Source organism: Pseudopodoces humilis, chromosome 2, assembly GCF_049639895.1.
Source record: "Pseudopodoces humilis isolate 2021_Gansu_Grassland_sample_001 chromosome 2, ASM4963989v1, whole genome shotgun sequence".
Classification (NCBI taxonomy): Eukaryota; Metazoa; Chordata; class Aves; order Passeriformes; family Paridae; genus Pseudopodoces; species Pseudopodoces humilis.
Genome location: NC_142201.1, coordinates 19,697,038 through 19,711,984, shown reverse-complemented (window position 1 = coordinate 19,711,984; position 14,947 = coordinate 19,697,038). Strand labels below are relative to the sequence as shown.

The 14,947-nt window shown below is 43.2% G+C and overlaps 1 protein-coding gene across 3 annotated transcripts in view; it reads left to right on the top strand.

Annotated features, from left to right (window-relative positions):
• The first annotated feature begins 12,496 nt into the window (after positions 1 to 12,496).
• SHROOM2 (shroom family member 2) overlaps positions 12,497 to 14,947 on the top strand; it is a 117,357-nt gene continuing 114,906 nt past the window's right edge. For all 3 annotated transcript variants that reach the window (XM_088051575.1, XM_014252073.2, XM_088051577.1), the window contains exon 1: positions 12,497 to 12,715. In XM_088051575.1, the coding sequence (XP_087907701.1) occupies positions 12,497 to 12,715 (219 nt within the window). The remainder of the gene's footprint in view (positions 12,716 to 14,947) is intronic.

Sequence of the window (14,947 nt, the reverse complement as noted above, 5' to 3'; positions counted from 1 at the left end):
TTTTGCTTCATAAGCTAGACAATATCTTTTAAGACAGGGGTCCTGCTACATATAGCATCAAATAAACACTATCATAAACACAAAAAGTAATTCTTCCCTTTAAACTAAAAGTCTCAAGCTCCCTGTATCAGCCCTCATCCTTCAAGAAAATTTGTTTATAGGAACATATTCAGCAAATACAGGAGGGAACATTGCCAAAAGACTCAAAGTCACCAGAATGTTAAATAACACAGCCATGGATTTTATAATTAGTCCCTATAAGAACAAATTACCTAGCCTTTTTTTTCCCCCAACAGTCTAGCTTATTTTTTTTGCAGAAATTATGAGGGGCAACTGAATGAGATGGAATGTTTTGTGTGCAGTGTTTATGAACACAGTGTGTTTGCCCTCAGTAGGGAAAACAGCTGAAGCCTTGGGTGAAATGGTGCCTGCTGCCCTCATTAGCCAAGATACCTCATACACTTGATCCCAGCAAAAGAACAAACTCCACCAAGTTCGTCAGCCTGCTGGTGGGGTCTGTGCAGCCTTCCAGTGCTAGACAGTGGTGCCAGGGCTGAGGGAGCAGCTGGAGCCCAAGCTGCCTGGCCTGATGTGTGTCCACCCACCCTGCTGCCATGGGACTCCCCAGGCTCTGCTTGGGCTATGGCACTTGAAGAACAGGATGTCAGCCTGCAAAGCCAGACTCCTACACTCCTAAAATGGATGGCCATACATCAACAAAGGGTTTGAACTCTTGCTACAGTCAACTGAGGTCTTAGGCAGCCAAGCTTACAGTCCAGACTGTGTCTAGAGAGCTATTCAGGTCTTCAGAAAATAAATGCACAGAGTGAGCTGAGGAGGCTCCTGTGACCATAATATGAATTTAGGCATATGCGTCATCAAAGACTCTGTAACACAAGTGGTTGAGCTGAATGTTTTGCCAAGTGTTTTTGCTGCTTTCCAGCATAGATTTCCCTGCTCCTTGGGTGAGGACAGGTGAGTGACCTGAATGTTGCAATCCTACAGTTTGTTGCTACCATGTATACAAAAACATACTGGGGACAGCAAGGCTGCAAAATCAGATTGCTCTGTTCCAAAAATACAAACTCATGCTGAGGTTGTCAATACAAGCCTCTATCATCAGTACAAGTCTGGGACTCCTCAAACCTTATTCCACCTCTGCTAGAGCAAGGGTGCATGGAGTTGCCACATTTCTGTCAAGATACTGCATTGAAACTTACCTGGCTACTAAAGAACTATTACAATTCACAGAGACGGATTATTAGTTCAAATTAAGACATTGTATGCCACATATACAACTCAAAGACATATAAACGAAAAAAGTTTGCTCTGATTTGAAGAAAAAATTATATTGCCTGGCTTATACTTAGAAGAGCAAAACTTTAAAATACTAGACAGAAACTGTTTAATAGAAGCCTTTCATTCTCACTGTCAGTTTTTAAAATTGTTCCCTTCACTATTTCTGTTGCCATTTTCTTTCTTTCAAAAATTTGAAAAGCATGTCAAGTCATTATCCTGACTGTTTGTTCTGGCTTACAGATAAGAATGGTTTGTGTATTTTGCTTTTTCTGCTTATTGTTTGTTTTCATTGATCTTGACTGTGATCTTCTAGTTTGCCCATGTGGATTTACCATTTTATTATAACTTCTCTCTCCTTTTTTTTTCAGCCACTTTGAAACTACCTTCATTCCTCAATTGTACTCCTATACTCTGGAGATTATTTTTTTTATATGTCCATTCTTTTCTCACAACAGTTTTGCCAGCTGTGCCCCCTCCTTTTATTGCTTTACTTCTCTGAGTGGAGCGGTGGTTTTTAATCTTTTCTTCTGGATTCCTTCCCTCCTGTAATTTCTCAGGATTTGATTCCATAGTTACTTCAGAGGGAGTATGTGGTTTTTATTGGAAGCAAAGCACATGACCTGTAGCATACCTAATGCATAAAAGAAAATTAAGTGACCCATGAATGAACTGATACTTACTGTGATAGAAGTAGAGGTATCTAAAATGTGCCAGCATTAGAGGCTGAGTAGGAGATGCATCTAAACTAATGAGGCAGGCAACACCTCAGCTGGTAAGAGCCAGGTAGTCTCTGGTTCTCATTGCTGGGCTCAAAGTATCGAGAGTTAGAACAGTCAAAGAAATTCAAAGCTGGTTTGGCAGTCTTACACTCAAGATTAATTTGGCTTCTTGTGATTATGAAAATAAGAGGAAAAAAGCTGGGGACAAAGGCAAAAATAGTGAAAGAAATATGAGAATCATTATTTTGTCTTGTTAAGGACCTTTATTTAGTATTCTATAAAATTTACACTGTTCTAGAGCTCCTAATTCCCTTCTGTCTGACTTTATTGACACAATTCTTACTTCTGCCAGTGTATAAAAAAGACAGACATTGTATGTCTCATTTCTGCACCAAGACAGGATCTCAGCTAAGCAAATGGTATAGCTTGGAGACAACCATTAGCATACATAGAAGAAATGCTGAAAAAAACCCTCCTGGCATTGCAAACAGCAATCACTCACACTCACAGCATAAGTACAACATTGCACAACACTGAAAATTCCAGTCACGAATTTGGACATTGGCAAGAGTGTGCTCAAGGATGAGAACAATACTGTGTTCCTTTGGAAACAGCTATGTGCTCCATACTTTTAGAAATACCTACTCACTCTCTTCTTGGATCCCAGTTTGTGATCATCTTTAAGATGAAACACTGGCTTGCCTGCTTCTAAGGGAAAGCAATAGGTTTACAAAAATATGACAGGCATGCACTTCTGTTGTTAAGGAGTGTGGGTATGGCTCATGTTTGAGTGTGCAGCTGCACATACTTTAATCACTGTTTTAATTAAGTCTGGTACTACAGCACTGGTTTACAAAGGACAAGGAAATTTGTGGATATAGGGACAAAGGATACTTTGGTTTTGTTTATGTGTACAGTTCAACTCATCACTGCCTGACAGATCCCAGTGAAGATCTTAGCTACCTCACAAAGGTAAAAGCTATATTTTGTCAAAGTTCAGGGTCTCATAGTCTTTTACACATTACCTGACATAACATTTCCCAAACTGAAGAAAGCTAGGTCTGTCTTGAGGCTCAATGCATGCAGTTATTATCTCTCCAACACATCCTGCAATATGTTCCTTAAGGCCTTGGCAAACAAATCTTCTATATGATTTAACAGCCTTCTTTATTTCATCTATCCAGACCTTTTGCAATTAGATTTAATTTGGAAGAAACTGTGAGACATGTCCTTCCCATACTTAGCAGTACTAGTTTTTTAAAAGCTAATTTTAAACCTTTAACTTAATGCATTACTGAAATGGAGAAATTCACACTCCATTCTTCATATTTCTAGTTTTCTGTAAAATTAGGTATCTTAGAACAATAGTGATATTCAAGGTGTAACATCTATCATGATTATAACAGCTCCATTAAAAACTACTGAAAGAAAAACAGAAGTATCACTTCCCTTCCCTCAGTGTTTTAAATATAATTATAGAATTTTAAAATAATAATTTGCTTTTAAGGATGGTGAATATTAATTTCAGGCTCAGGATAAATGCATCTCATTTGTATAAAAGCAATAATCTTTGAGTTCTTTTTGTTTTCTCAAAGAATAAAAACATAAATACATGACATTAGTGTACATTTGAACAGCTCAGTAACTGAGTATATTTGACTGATGCAATCAAATTACTTGTTTTGTATTTTATTGACTTTATTATATACTTTCTCCAGGGAAATGTTATCTTACCTACCTGGCTTTTGTGAAGAATCATACACAAATTAGTTTTTGAAACTGTGCCTTTAATGCATTTAAAGTAGTAAACAAGATTCATACAGATGAAGTACAAAATAACTGAGTAGAAAAACGTATCCATAAAACTGAAGAAAATTATTTTGGCTTAGAGATTAGAAGTAAAAAATCCCTGATTCTCTATGCCAATGCTGAGAATATTACAGTCTTTGAACTTGCATTAAGACGGATTTTTGTGGCCAGTCTCATTTCTGGACGAATTCCACCCTTAGTCATTGTCATCATTATTTTATTTCACAGAAAAAAACGATACCTCAGTTTCAGTACATGTGTAATAAAGAGACCTTGTCCCACACCTACACACACTACAAGACACAGTTTGAATAGGAACTGATTGATGAAAAGGACTGTGAAAAGAAAGAACGTTATCTCTCATACACTCCAATTCTCTACTGAAAATTTGATAATAATGTTTGTAGGCATGTACCCCAATCTACAAAAGTTGAGTCTCTATCCTGTCCTCAGTGTTTTCCAAAGGAATCCTAGGGTGCACTACTTCTGCATTCTAAAGGTGATGTTAGTTAGCTCCCTAGGGAGAAATTAGGTAGGACTCTCTTACAGCCTTGTTACAATTGCTAGATGGTGGGATCTTGTTAGATTACACCTCCCACCACCCAGTAGTATATTTTCAAAGCCCTTTAGCACAAAAAACTTATAAAACCTGTGTCCTCAGACCAGTCCATGGTCCTCAGACCAGTCTGTTTAACCTAATCAAAATATACTTCAGCATTAACTTCACTGCTCTTACAGTGCAAAAACTCTCCAGGGCTCTATTAAATTGACAAAAATGTCAGCGTGCCATAGCCAATTAGATGGTCTTGTTGGACACTGTAAGCAAGTGTAACTGCAGGGAATTCAGACAAAATGTACAGTCCAGGTCCAGACCACAGACAGCAGCCAATGTTCCTCTTGGAAATCCTATGAGCATCACTGGGTTTTTTAACTCAGCAGTGGTTGCATGGCCAGCAGTCAGATCTGCAGCACCTTGGGAATGGGTGAAGGAAAGTTGCAACCTTCTATTCCACAAATTGTTGTCTTGAAATCTCTGAAATGTGCTGATAGCTAAAAAACACAGTTCAGCTTGCTCAGAGAATCCAGGGGAAATGCAGTAATAGCAGCAGAAACATTGTAGTGCAGAAAGGATTTGTGATGTACTCTTTTTACTTTTCTGTTCTTCAGGATTAAAGACCACAACTTCATTGTCAGAGGTGGACTTCACAGTTCAGGGTGGAAAAAGTAATGAGCATCAAATGTAGTTTACTGGATGCACCTTTCAGGTGAGTAATATGGCTACACTATACTTTTACATTACAGATTGGCTACATCAGCTACTTCTGTTAGTCAACTTCCTGCAAGCACAACTCCAATAAATTGGTTGCTAAAACTGCTTCAGAAAATCAGTGTTCTGAGAGTAATCCTCTGTGTACCTTTAATACTCCACAAATTCAGACCTTCAAAAGAAATTAAATTTTGGGGTTCTTACAGGATCTATGTTAACATAGAAGATGGGCAATAGTCCCCCCATCCCGAAGCTGATTCCTCAGGACTTTATTAACAATGCTCCACTGGCATGAGTCTGCCTTACACAAAATTCAGGCTAAGGAAACACTACCTTGCAAAGCCTTATCCTTTCTAAGCCAAACATGAGTCAGGGAAAGCTAATCTGAATGTTGCACTTTTTCTCATGTGTGTGACTCAGAAAGATTCCCTCAAATATCCTATCAACTGCTTGTTGATAACAGAACTGTTCTGTTGGCAGAACTGAGAGGAGACCACACTTATACCTTTAGCAAAAAGGGGCATAGCAGTCTGTGGGGAGGTGGCATGCACAGGAAGAACTTCTGCCGCTTGGACTCCTGGGCATGCCCAAACCAGCCTTACATCATCCTTAATATCACCACATTCATGCAATATTCTACATCTGCCACTGCCGGACCACAGCCTCTTAAGCACACCTGATACTTTAGGGCAAATTCCTATGGCACTGCAACAAAAAAAAAGAACACATACTTCATGTCTCATGTATGCTTAGATGGACTCTCACAAAGTTCTACGTCCTATGACCTTCACCTGAACGTGGTTCATGTTCTGTGTAACCAAGCTGAGAGTAGAAAGGTCAGCTGTAATGCAGAAACTGTGTCTGTTTATAGAAAGCACTGAGAGATTTATTTATACATGGCTGATAGTCAGAAAAAAGTCTGTTTGGCAGTAGCTAGCAAATGAAGACAAAGTCCAAGTGAAAAATAACAGATTTCAAGGCTTTTGTCTGCTCTCATGCATACTCTGGCCTCTTGCTATTTATCTTCCCTTTTAAAAGCCTTCACAGCATTCTCTGCACAAAGAGCATTTGAAACCTTTCCTTTGCATTTTCCATGACCATCTTGGCTCCAGTGACCATCTTCATGAAGCACAGAATTCAGATACAGCATACTGTGATATCAGAGTTTAAATACATTAAAGATTCTTGTTAGCTTCTGAGACTATCCCTCATGTATTTAAAATGGGTCAGTGTTTTATGGCACATAAGAGCAAGTGGCACAGCAGAGTTTGTACAGAGAATGTTATCATGTAACGTGTGTTATCAAAGAAGATGGACAATGAAATGCACTCCCTAATGTAGCATGATCAGAAACTCGGCAGCAAGAATAAATATTACAATTGATGCTTCACTGAAATGATGAAACTTCATGAAGAAAAAAAAAATCCCCCAGTTAATTAAGCTGCAATGCAAATACATACAATCAAATACAGCTATATAGTGTATGTATACATACACTGCTGGACTCTCTTCCACAACTAGAAAAGCATGGCTTCGTCCTTAGGGCCTCATAGTAATGGTCCCTGGCCTATATTATCCTATATTATCCCCCAAACTGTAGTGCTGCCTAGTCAGCCTGCTGACAATGAAACAGTATGGACTACCATGCACTGGTATTTCAACCTCTGTGCTCTCACTTTGCTATTTGGTTTCTCTGTAAAGTGGTAGTCAGAGATGTTGTAATACAATTTGATTAAGGGCCCTAATGTAGGAACTGGAAAAGAAACAGATATACTGATACCAGAGGGACTATGGCCCAAGGCAGGATTTAACATGTGCCTGAACTTGACTACAAGCTGAAAATTACATCTCCAGGGAAAACTGGTTACTTATTCACCTCCTCTTGCTAGGTGTATGCTGCCTTCTGGCTCTGCAACCAAATGAGGAGTTGCCCTTTTCTTTGATTTTCAATCTTTTTATCATGCAGCATTGTGAAAATTATAAATCCTTTAGCAGGCTACAGATATAGGAGTCTGTATTGGACCAATCTCCCTTTTCTTGTCTACAGGTCAAATAAGTCTCAAGATCTGAGGCAAGAATATTATCCTTAAGAAATCATCACATTTTTTTCTCTTGGCCACTCACAGCCTCAGTTTGTTACACAGTTCATGTTGTCACCCTCAGAAAATTGCTCTGAGGTACAAAGCATATGTGCTATGAGAATAAGGGAGAATTGAACAAAGTTTGAATCAATATCATCATGGCAGACAAATATCTGAGTATCATCTGAACTGCTATTCTTGCATGAATTTCAGCTTTATAAAAAGCTTTAGATAAAGAACACAGATTTTAATTGTAAAGAAATGAAGAGTGCAACAAGTATTTGAATTATATATAACTGAAAGGTTGAGAACTTCTAAGGTTTTCTCCAGCACTAATTATGTGCTGATGAAACCTTACTTGCAATACAGGAGAAACAAGACACACTTGGGAAAGCTTTTTAAGGTACCTAAATCAGAGACATCCTGGTGGAGTTTTACAACATGGTATTTTTCATTCTGGGAAAATGGGTAATTTGTTGGAATCAAAGTGTTTTGCAGAAGAGCATGATTATGCTGAATCCATCAGAAGCAGCATGGCAGGTTTCCAAAGGAAAGACTCTTGGTTCCCAGTTATGCCAGGATGTCTGTCTGTTGGGCTGCTACCCAACCTGTTTCTCCAGGTTCTCAGGACTTTCAGACTCCACAATAGACTGCCAGCAGCTTGACAAACCTTGAACTACTTGATCAAAAAATCCATCCACTTCTGTTGCAGGAACTTCTTATCACTATTTCAGTTGTTTTGGTCTTTGTGATGGTAATTTTCAAAGACATTAGAGCTGGAAACAGGAGAGAGCTTCAAGCCACTGTGCAACTAGAAAGCTATAGTCTAATCACAATTACTGAAATGTGGTGGTGTGAATTGCATAACTGGAGAGCTGCCATCAGTGGCTATAAACTGTTCAGAAGGGAGAGGCAAGGAAGAGGTAGTAAATATTACAAAGAAGCTACAGTGAGGATAGTAAGGCACTAAAACAGATTACCCAGAGAAGCTCTGGATGCCCCATCATTGGAAGTGTTCTAGGCTGGCTTAGATGTAGCTTTAAGCAACCTAATCTAGTGAAAAATGTCCCCACCCACATGACATTGGATTAAATAACCTTTTAAAGTCCCTTCCAACCCTTCCAACCATTCTATGATCCCGTATTTCTCTCAGAATACATACCATGGATCACCTTTTCTCTTTTGGCATCTGAACGTAAATTGTCAACAAACTATGCATGCTCCAGGGCATGAACCTTTGATTTTGTATGGCTGAGGCAGAAGGACTTTGTCTCTTCACCAGCCTGTGGATGTTTGGTGGTTAGCTCCTGGAAGGGCTGGTAACAAAGTGGGAGGTTGTAAAGCCTTACCTCACCTCAGCTCTTTACTCTGTAACTATGAGTCAGGAGCCTCTACATCCCAAATTTCTTGGCTTCTGGGGGGAAAAGAAAGCGCTCCTGACATTGCAATGCCCAGCACAATGAATGGCCTCAGGACTGAGAGTAAACCAGCCTATTCTAGAGCCATCCTGCAGGTATCCTGTGCAATTCACTGCAAGGTGCCATGCCTTAAGGAAAAGATATGTTTTGTACAGCCACAAAAGTGAAACAGGCTGTGCCTTAACATTATACTGTTCAAATAAAATCCTACCATAAAGCATCACAGTTTTTGTAATCTTGGTGACTAAACAGGGAACAGATAAGCAATATGTGCAACAGAAAGAATGGAGGTTGAATAATTTCTGTAAAACAAAATTTCACTTGAAATTGTTAATTAAGTACCAAAGTAGGATAACAGATAAGGTACTATGGGAGGAGACTGGTTTACTGCAGAAGGGTTTTGTTTCACAGGGAAGGGATGCACAATCTAGGCATGTGGGAACCATCCCTTAATATAAGTCTGACAGCTCCTTTTGCACAGCAGGAGAAGGCTTTTGGGTACTTTTGTGTATCACTGTGAAGTATTTTTGATACATGTATCTTTGGCACACATCTTTACACAAAGGGATCCCTTTCATACCTGGTTGGTAATAGCAGCATCATTTTCTGCCCTCACTGTGAAAAAGTGGTCTGTTACTTCCTCTGATATATTTATGGCACCATCTTGCACTTCTACCTTCTATTGGTAACTTCTGTGTTCTCAGAAAACATTTGACAAAGGAGAAAGCTGAGGATTTGGTCACCAAGGCTTTTGTTAGACAAATACAGTTATCATTGGTTCTCTTATCACACAAATGAAAAGTAATATTTTAGAATCCATTCAATGAATCCTTTGTTCTTTATGACTATTTGAAACCTTATGAAGGCTGGCAGAAGCTGCAGAAATTCAAGTAATAAAATTATCAAAATGTTTTAAGAAGAACAAAAGTACAAGTCTCCAGCTGAGTTCTGAACAAGCTTCAGATTTCACCGAGAGGGAGGATATAAAAGAAATGGAGAGAAATTTCCAATATGACAAAAAATAATTCCTTTACTGCTTTGGCTGGTCAAACTTACATGTATAAAGAACTTTACTTTGTGGTCTCTTAGTAACATTGACAACATCAAAGGATAAAAGACAAAAAATATGTCATTCAAGATATGGAAATCTGATTTCTGAACTGTCAGCCACAAACTGAGGATCTGCTTGACAACTGTGTCAGACTAACAGGTTCTAAGCAAGCATTAGCTAGAAACTTCTTTATTGAGGTCTCTCTTAATCAGGAGTGTGAAAGCTTTCAGATGCTCCTTCTTTAGACAACTGCTTTCCCAAGAGCTACATGTCCACATCATCCAGTGATGTAATTACAATAGCACAGTTTGACAGTTTTCAATGGCCGCCATTGCTCTAGATTTTCCAGTTTTAAAATCTGATTTCATCATCATGGTTCAATACCGAATTTTTAAGACCAATTCTAGAAGCCAGAAAATAATGTAAATCTTGAATTTCTGTGGGCAACAAAACGTTCAAGATGAAGAATGAATGTTTGGCAGTTGAAAAAGGGGGGAATATAAACAGAGAAGGCATTTTTGGAAGCAATATTTAGTCTTCTCATTAGTGATATGAGCTATTTTATTTTATTTTCATTTCAATGTGCATACCTGGGGAGTATAAAGTTTAAACTAAAGTTTAAATAATTATTCTACATCTTCCTTTCATTATCACACTTACAGAAAACAAATTGCATACTGCAGCTCCTTAAAACTTCCAGCTATACATTACTGAGTATACTTCATTGCTGTGAAGACAACCTGATATGTGTTACACAAACATAACTGAAGACTCTGTCTCAGATTCCAAGAGCTGGAAACAAGACATGGAGAAAACTACTTCTATTTCTGCTTGTCCATACAACAGAAAATAATTGCAGAAGAAATCTTACTGAGGATCTGTGAGTCATTAGAGGCCTTAAATATCTTGATGCAATATCTAGGTTTGGTATAAGGTTTGTATTTTGCAGCATTCTCATAAAAGGATGTATAAGTTTGAGTACCCCTTCCACTGTTCCTTCTGTCCCTTAATCACAAGGGAACAACAATCATCCCAACCATATATTTTTCTTGTTTCTAGATGTCCTCCAATATGCTGCTGGGATTGACGACTCAGATGTTCTCAATCCTGAGCCCAAAGTTTTCCTTAGGTATTGAAGAAACATCCTGTAGCTAATCCTGTAAGTATTGTAGGGGAAAAAAAAACAACCAACCAACCAACAAAAGTTTAGTTCAAGGCGGGAGAGTTTTATGAGAAATAAACCAACTGAAACAGGAGTTAGAGGAACAGACTACATAATCAGAATGGCCCAATGGTCACTTTCAGAAAGCAAAATAAAACCTGTAATATCAATATACAAAAACCTTAAAATCCTACTACATATACCAGGCACCTCCAGGAGACAGCTTGTCACATGAAAAAGCACCTTGAAGTTCACTAGTCTTTCAGAAATGAAAGTAGATATTTCCCTCTGTCTTAGATCAAGCAATACTTTGCCTGCTTGGCAGGGAAATGCCAAGGAGGATTGTGTGCTAGCACACTGCTACTCCAGGCCAAGTCTGGTCCTGATTTAAGACACTGAAACCTCCTATAAAGTGATTCAATTAAACCGCGAGAAATGCAAAAATAAGTATTTCACTCCCAGCTTCACCACTAACTCAGTGAAGGTGTCAGGCAAACCCAAACCCAGGATTTATTTCCCATCCATAAGATTTGCCTTCAGATTAGCACTTTTAGTCCTGCCTCGCACTCTGCCATCAATGTGTGATGAGTTCATTTATTTATTTATTTTTTTTTTAAGTCTGGGACTCCAAATCTCTTTTTCATTGGATCTCTTGGCTGAAGGGTTCACCTGTGCTTCCCGCCGGTGCCCGTCCCGTCGGTTGTGGCGGCGGAGGGCCGGGCCGAGCCGAGCCGGGCCTGGCCGGGCGGTGCCGCGGCGCTGCCGCTAGAGGGGCCGGGCGGGAGAGCGCGGCCCTGCGCCCGCGGCCCCTCCCGCCCCACAGGTGGTGGAGGCAGCGCGGGCCGGGAGGGGCCGGCGGAAAGCTCCGCCTTCCTTCCCTCGACTCCCGCCGCGGCTGCCCCCTGACCTGCCCCCGGCCTTGCCCGGTTCTCCCCTCCCCGAAAGCCGCAGCGAGACGGGAAGAACCGGCAAGAGCCGGCCCCCTTGCGCTCCTCGCCCCGGCCCCCTGCCGCCTGGCAAGGCGAAGGCGGGGCGTCTCTGCCCCGGGGCCGGCCACAGCCTCCGGCTGCCCTCTTACCCCACCCTCCACCTGCTCGTCGCTTTTGTTTGGGAGCGGGGCCGGAGGGGAGGCGCGGTGGCTCCTGCGTGTGGTGGGGCGGGGGTGGCACGGCTACGGCCGCGGGGTGACTCGGGGCTCACGGACGTTCTCGCCGTTGCCTTTGTCTGGCGGCCGGCCGGCCGGCCGGGGCTGTTCCCCTCTCCCCCTCCTCCTAGGCCGGGGGATCGCGCTGCGGGGCTGCCGCTCTCCGGGAGGGGCAAGCGGCTGCCCCGCTGGTGAAACGCGGGTTTCGCCCTCTTTTCGAGGCGAAGGGGAGGCGGGGGCACCTCTCCCCGCTGCGCTCCTCCCCACACTCCGCATTGCTCGGCGGCATTTGCCCCGCCGCCAAGTTGCCACAAGTTGGTGCCGCCCCCCCGCCGCCGGGCTCCGGCCTCGGCGTGAGACAATACCGCGAGCTGTGGGGGAGGAGGAAGAGGAGGGGGCGGGCGGAGCAGCCCTCTCTTGCTGCCGATGGGGCCGGACCGGCCGGCGCTGCGGGGCGGGTAGGTGGCTCCGCGGGCGGCCGCCGGCGGGCGCGCACCGGGGAGCGGCCGGCAGAGGCGAGCCAGCCCCGGCGGCGACGGGCGCTCCATGGAGGAGGTGGGGCTGCGGGGCGGGCGGGAGCGTCTGGCCATCGGCGACCCTCGGCTCAGCGCCGGGCTGGTGGAACCGGGGCCCGTCATGGTGATGGTGGAGCCGCGGGCAGCTGAGGGCTACAAGCTGGTGGAGGTGCAGCTGACCGGCGGGGCTCCCTGGGGCTTCACCCTGAAGGGCGGACGGGAGCACGGGGAGCCCCTCATCATCACCAAGGTGAGCGGCGCCGGGGCGCGGGGGAGGTGGGTCCGGCCGGCTCCATTTTGCCGTGCCCGCGGCGGTGACAGCCCGGCCGCGCCGCCTGCCCGCAGCCCGGGGCGCAGGTACCGCGGGGCAGCGCGCCCAGCGCAGGTGCCGCCGGCCCGGGGGTGCTCCGGGGCCACACGGCCGCCGCCAGCGCCCGGGGAGCGGTACCGGAGGGTGCGGGGCTGATCGCAGCAGCTCTGGGGGCAACAGGTTGCTGGTGGGCGCAGGCAGCCCGGCGGCTCCGAGCTGCCGCTTCTGGCCGCTCGTACGCTCCGGTAAAAAGCCGGCGCCGTCCTTGTGGGCGCTGGTAACTGGCTGGGAGACCCGAAACCTTCTGCTGGGCTGCTCCCTCCCTCATTCCCCTCCGGGCTCCTGGCGCAGGAGGGTATGGGGGCTGAAACTCGCGGCTCAGAGGCTGAATTTTCTCCGCTGCCGTTGCACTTGCAAATGATAAGTAATTAGGGTAGCCTTTTGTTTGTCCCTTTTTCTTTAAACAGAAAAGTCTTGTGGATAGTGACCAAATCTATGCACCGAAGACGGGGGAGGGGTTCGTGCTTGTGTATATATGAACTTTCTGGTTGCCTTTTTTTTTTTTTTTTTTTTTTTCTTTTTTGTCCTTGTAGGATCGCCGCTTTAATCTCAGTGTACTGGACACGAGTTAAAGAAATGCATCACGTTTTGTAGAATTTTTTTTTTTTTCATCTGGATGTGTTTTGACTTAAGAGCCCCCATTCTCAGTAATTGTTGGTTTTTGCAGTTAAGACAGCTTTCATGTTGCACAGTGAAAGCACGTTAAAATAGATCCATATGTTGTAGTGAAAAAAAAAATCACATTAGCAAAGCACATTTTGCTCAAGATCTGTCAGAAAGTTATGTATATGCTTTTGTCTGCGAGTCCTCTGGACTCTGCCTGTTCACATTTTGAAGGTGCCAGAGAGTGTCAGAGGTCAACAAATCCTTTTTCATCCACAGCAGAAATAATAATAGTCTTATTTTTCATCTGTTTTTTTTTTTGTGTGTGAATTTTCTAGTTGGTTCCCTTCTCCCAACCTTGAAACAACTGTGTTACAAACTTTCCAAGTGAAGACTTTTCAAACCATCTGTTTCTAGATCACTTTCCTAGTGATGTTTTTCAAGGAACAACAGTCAGTGTCAGATGTATAGGCTGAAAAATGACTGCATGACTTTTGGCCGCTTACCAGTGTCCTCAATTACAGAACAGCAAACCTGGGAGCATTTGAGGAAAGGAGAAAATAGCTATTTTACTATGTACATACTAGCTATTAAGTACCAATTCAAATAATTCCACCTTTCTGGTAATGGCAAGTAAGTGCTACGTCTGAAGACTGATCAGCGATACTTATTCATAATGTTACCTCGGTATTAAGTAACAGGCGTTGAGTATTTGTGGCATGAGGATGTGGCTGTGGTATGTGGAGAGAAGTGTCTGTGCCTGGGAACCTTTTAAACTGGGTCTGTTGCAAGGGAATAATTAAGTGGAACCACACAGCTGTGCTGCTGTGTGGAAGAGCAATCCGGGTCCATCCGTACAGACCTAGGAGTAAGAGAGAACCTGGATCTTTGGGTCTAAAATTTGGGAGTATGTTTTTATTTGCCGTTGTTACAGTGGATATAGTGGTATAAAACTAGTGTAGAAACCAGGGACTGAAACTTGTGTGCCCAGGACTACAATTCTTTAGCTGCAAAATGTTCCGTCTTGATTTGGCCCACCCATGATGGGTTTTGTTTTTTTTACTGTACTGTTTTGTTTTTTTACTGTACTGCTTCTCGTGGTGGGAGGAATAATTTAATACAAAGTGGTTGAAACAGTCCCTCCTTGCAGGAGATGTAAGGTTTGTCTCCTCTCAGCTGAAGAGAGCGCTGTACTTCAGTTACCCTGTTCTTACCCTGTTCCTGAGTGGGGATCATTGGACTGCCATGGATGAGGGGATGCCATTTCACCAGTGCTTCTCTCTGTGGAATGTGTCCTTCCTTCTCAGGTAGACTGATGGCTGGTCAGTGGGAGACCCAAGAAAACCGTGTGGACTAAATCCTTCAGGACACCTGTGGAAAAACTCCTGGTTTTGTGGATTCAAACTGTGCTTAAGCATTAGCTGGCTCTGAAGCTCTGTCTCACTCTAGTCCAGAGCATCTCTGGGGAAGTGAGGGTGGATGACGACAGCTGCCAACTCTGAGAGGAAT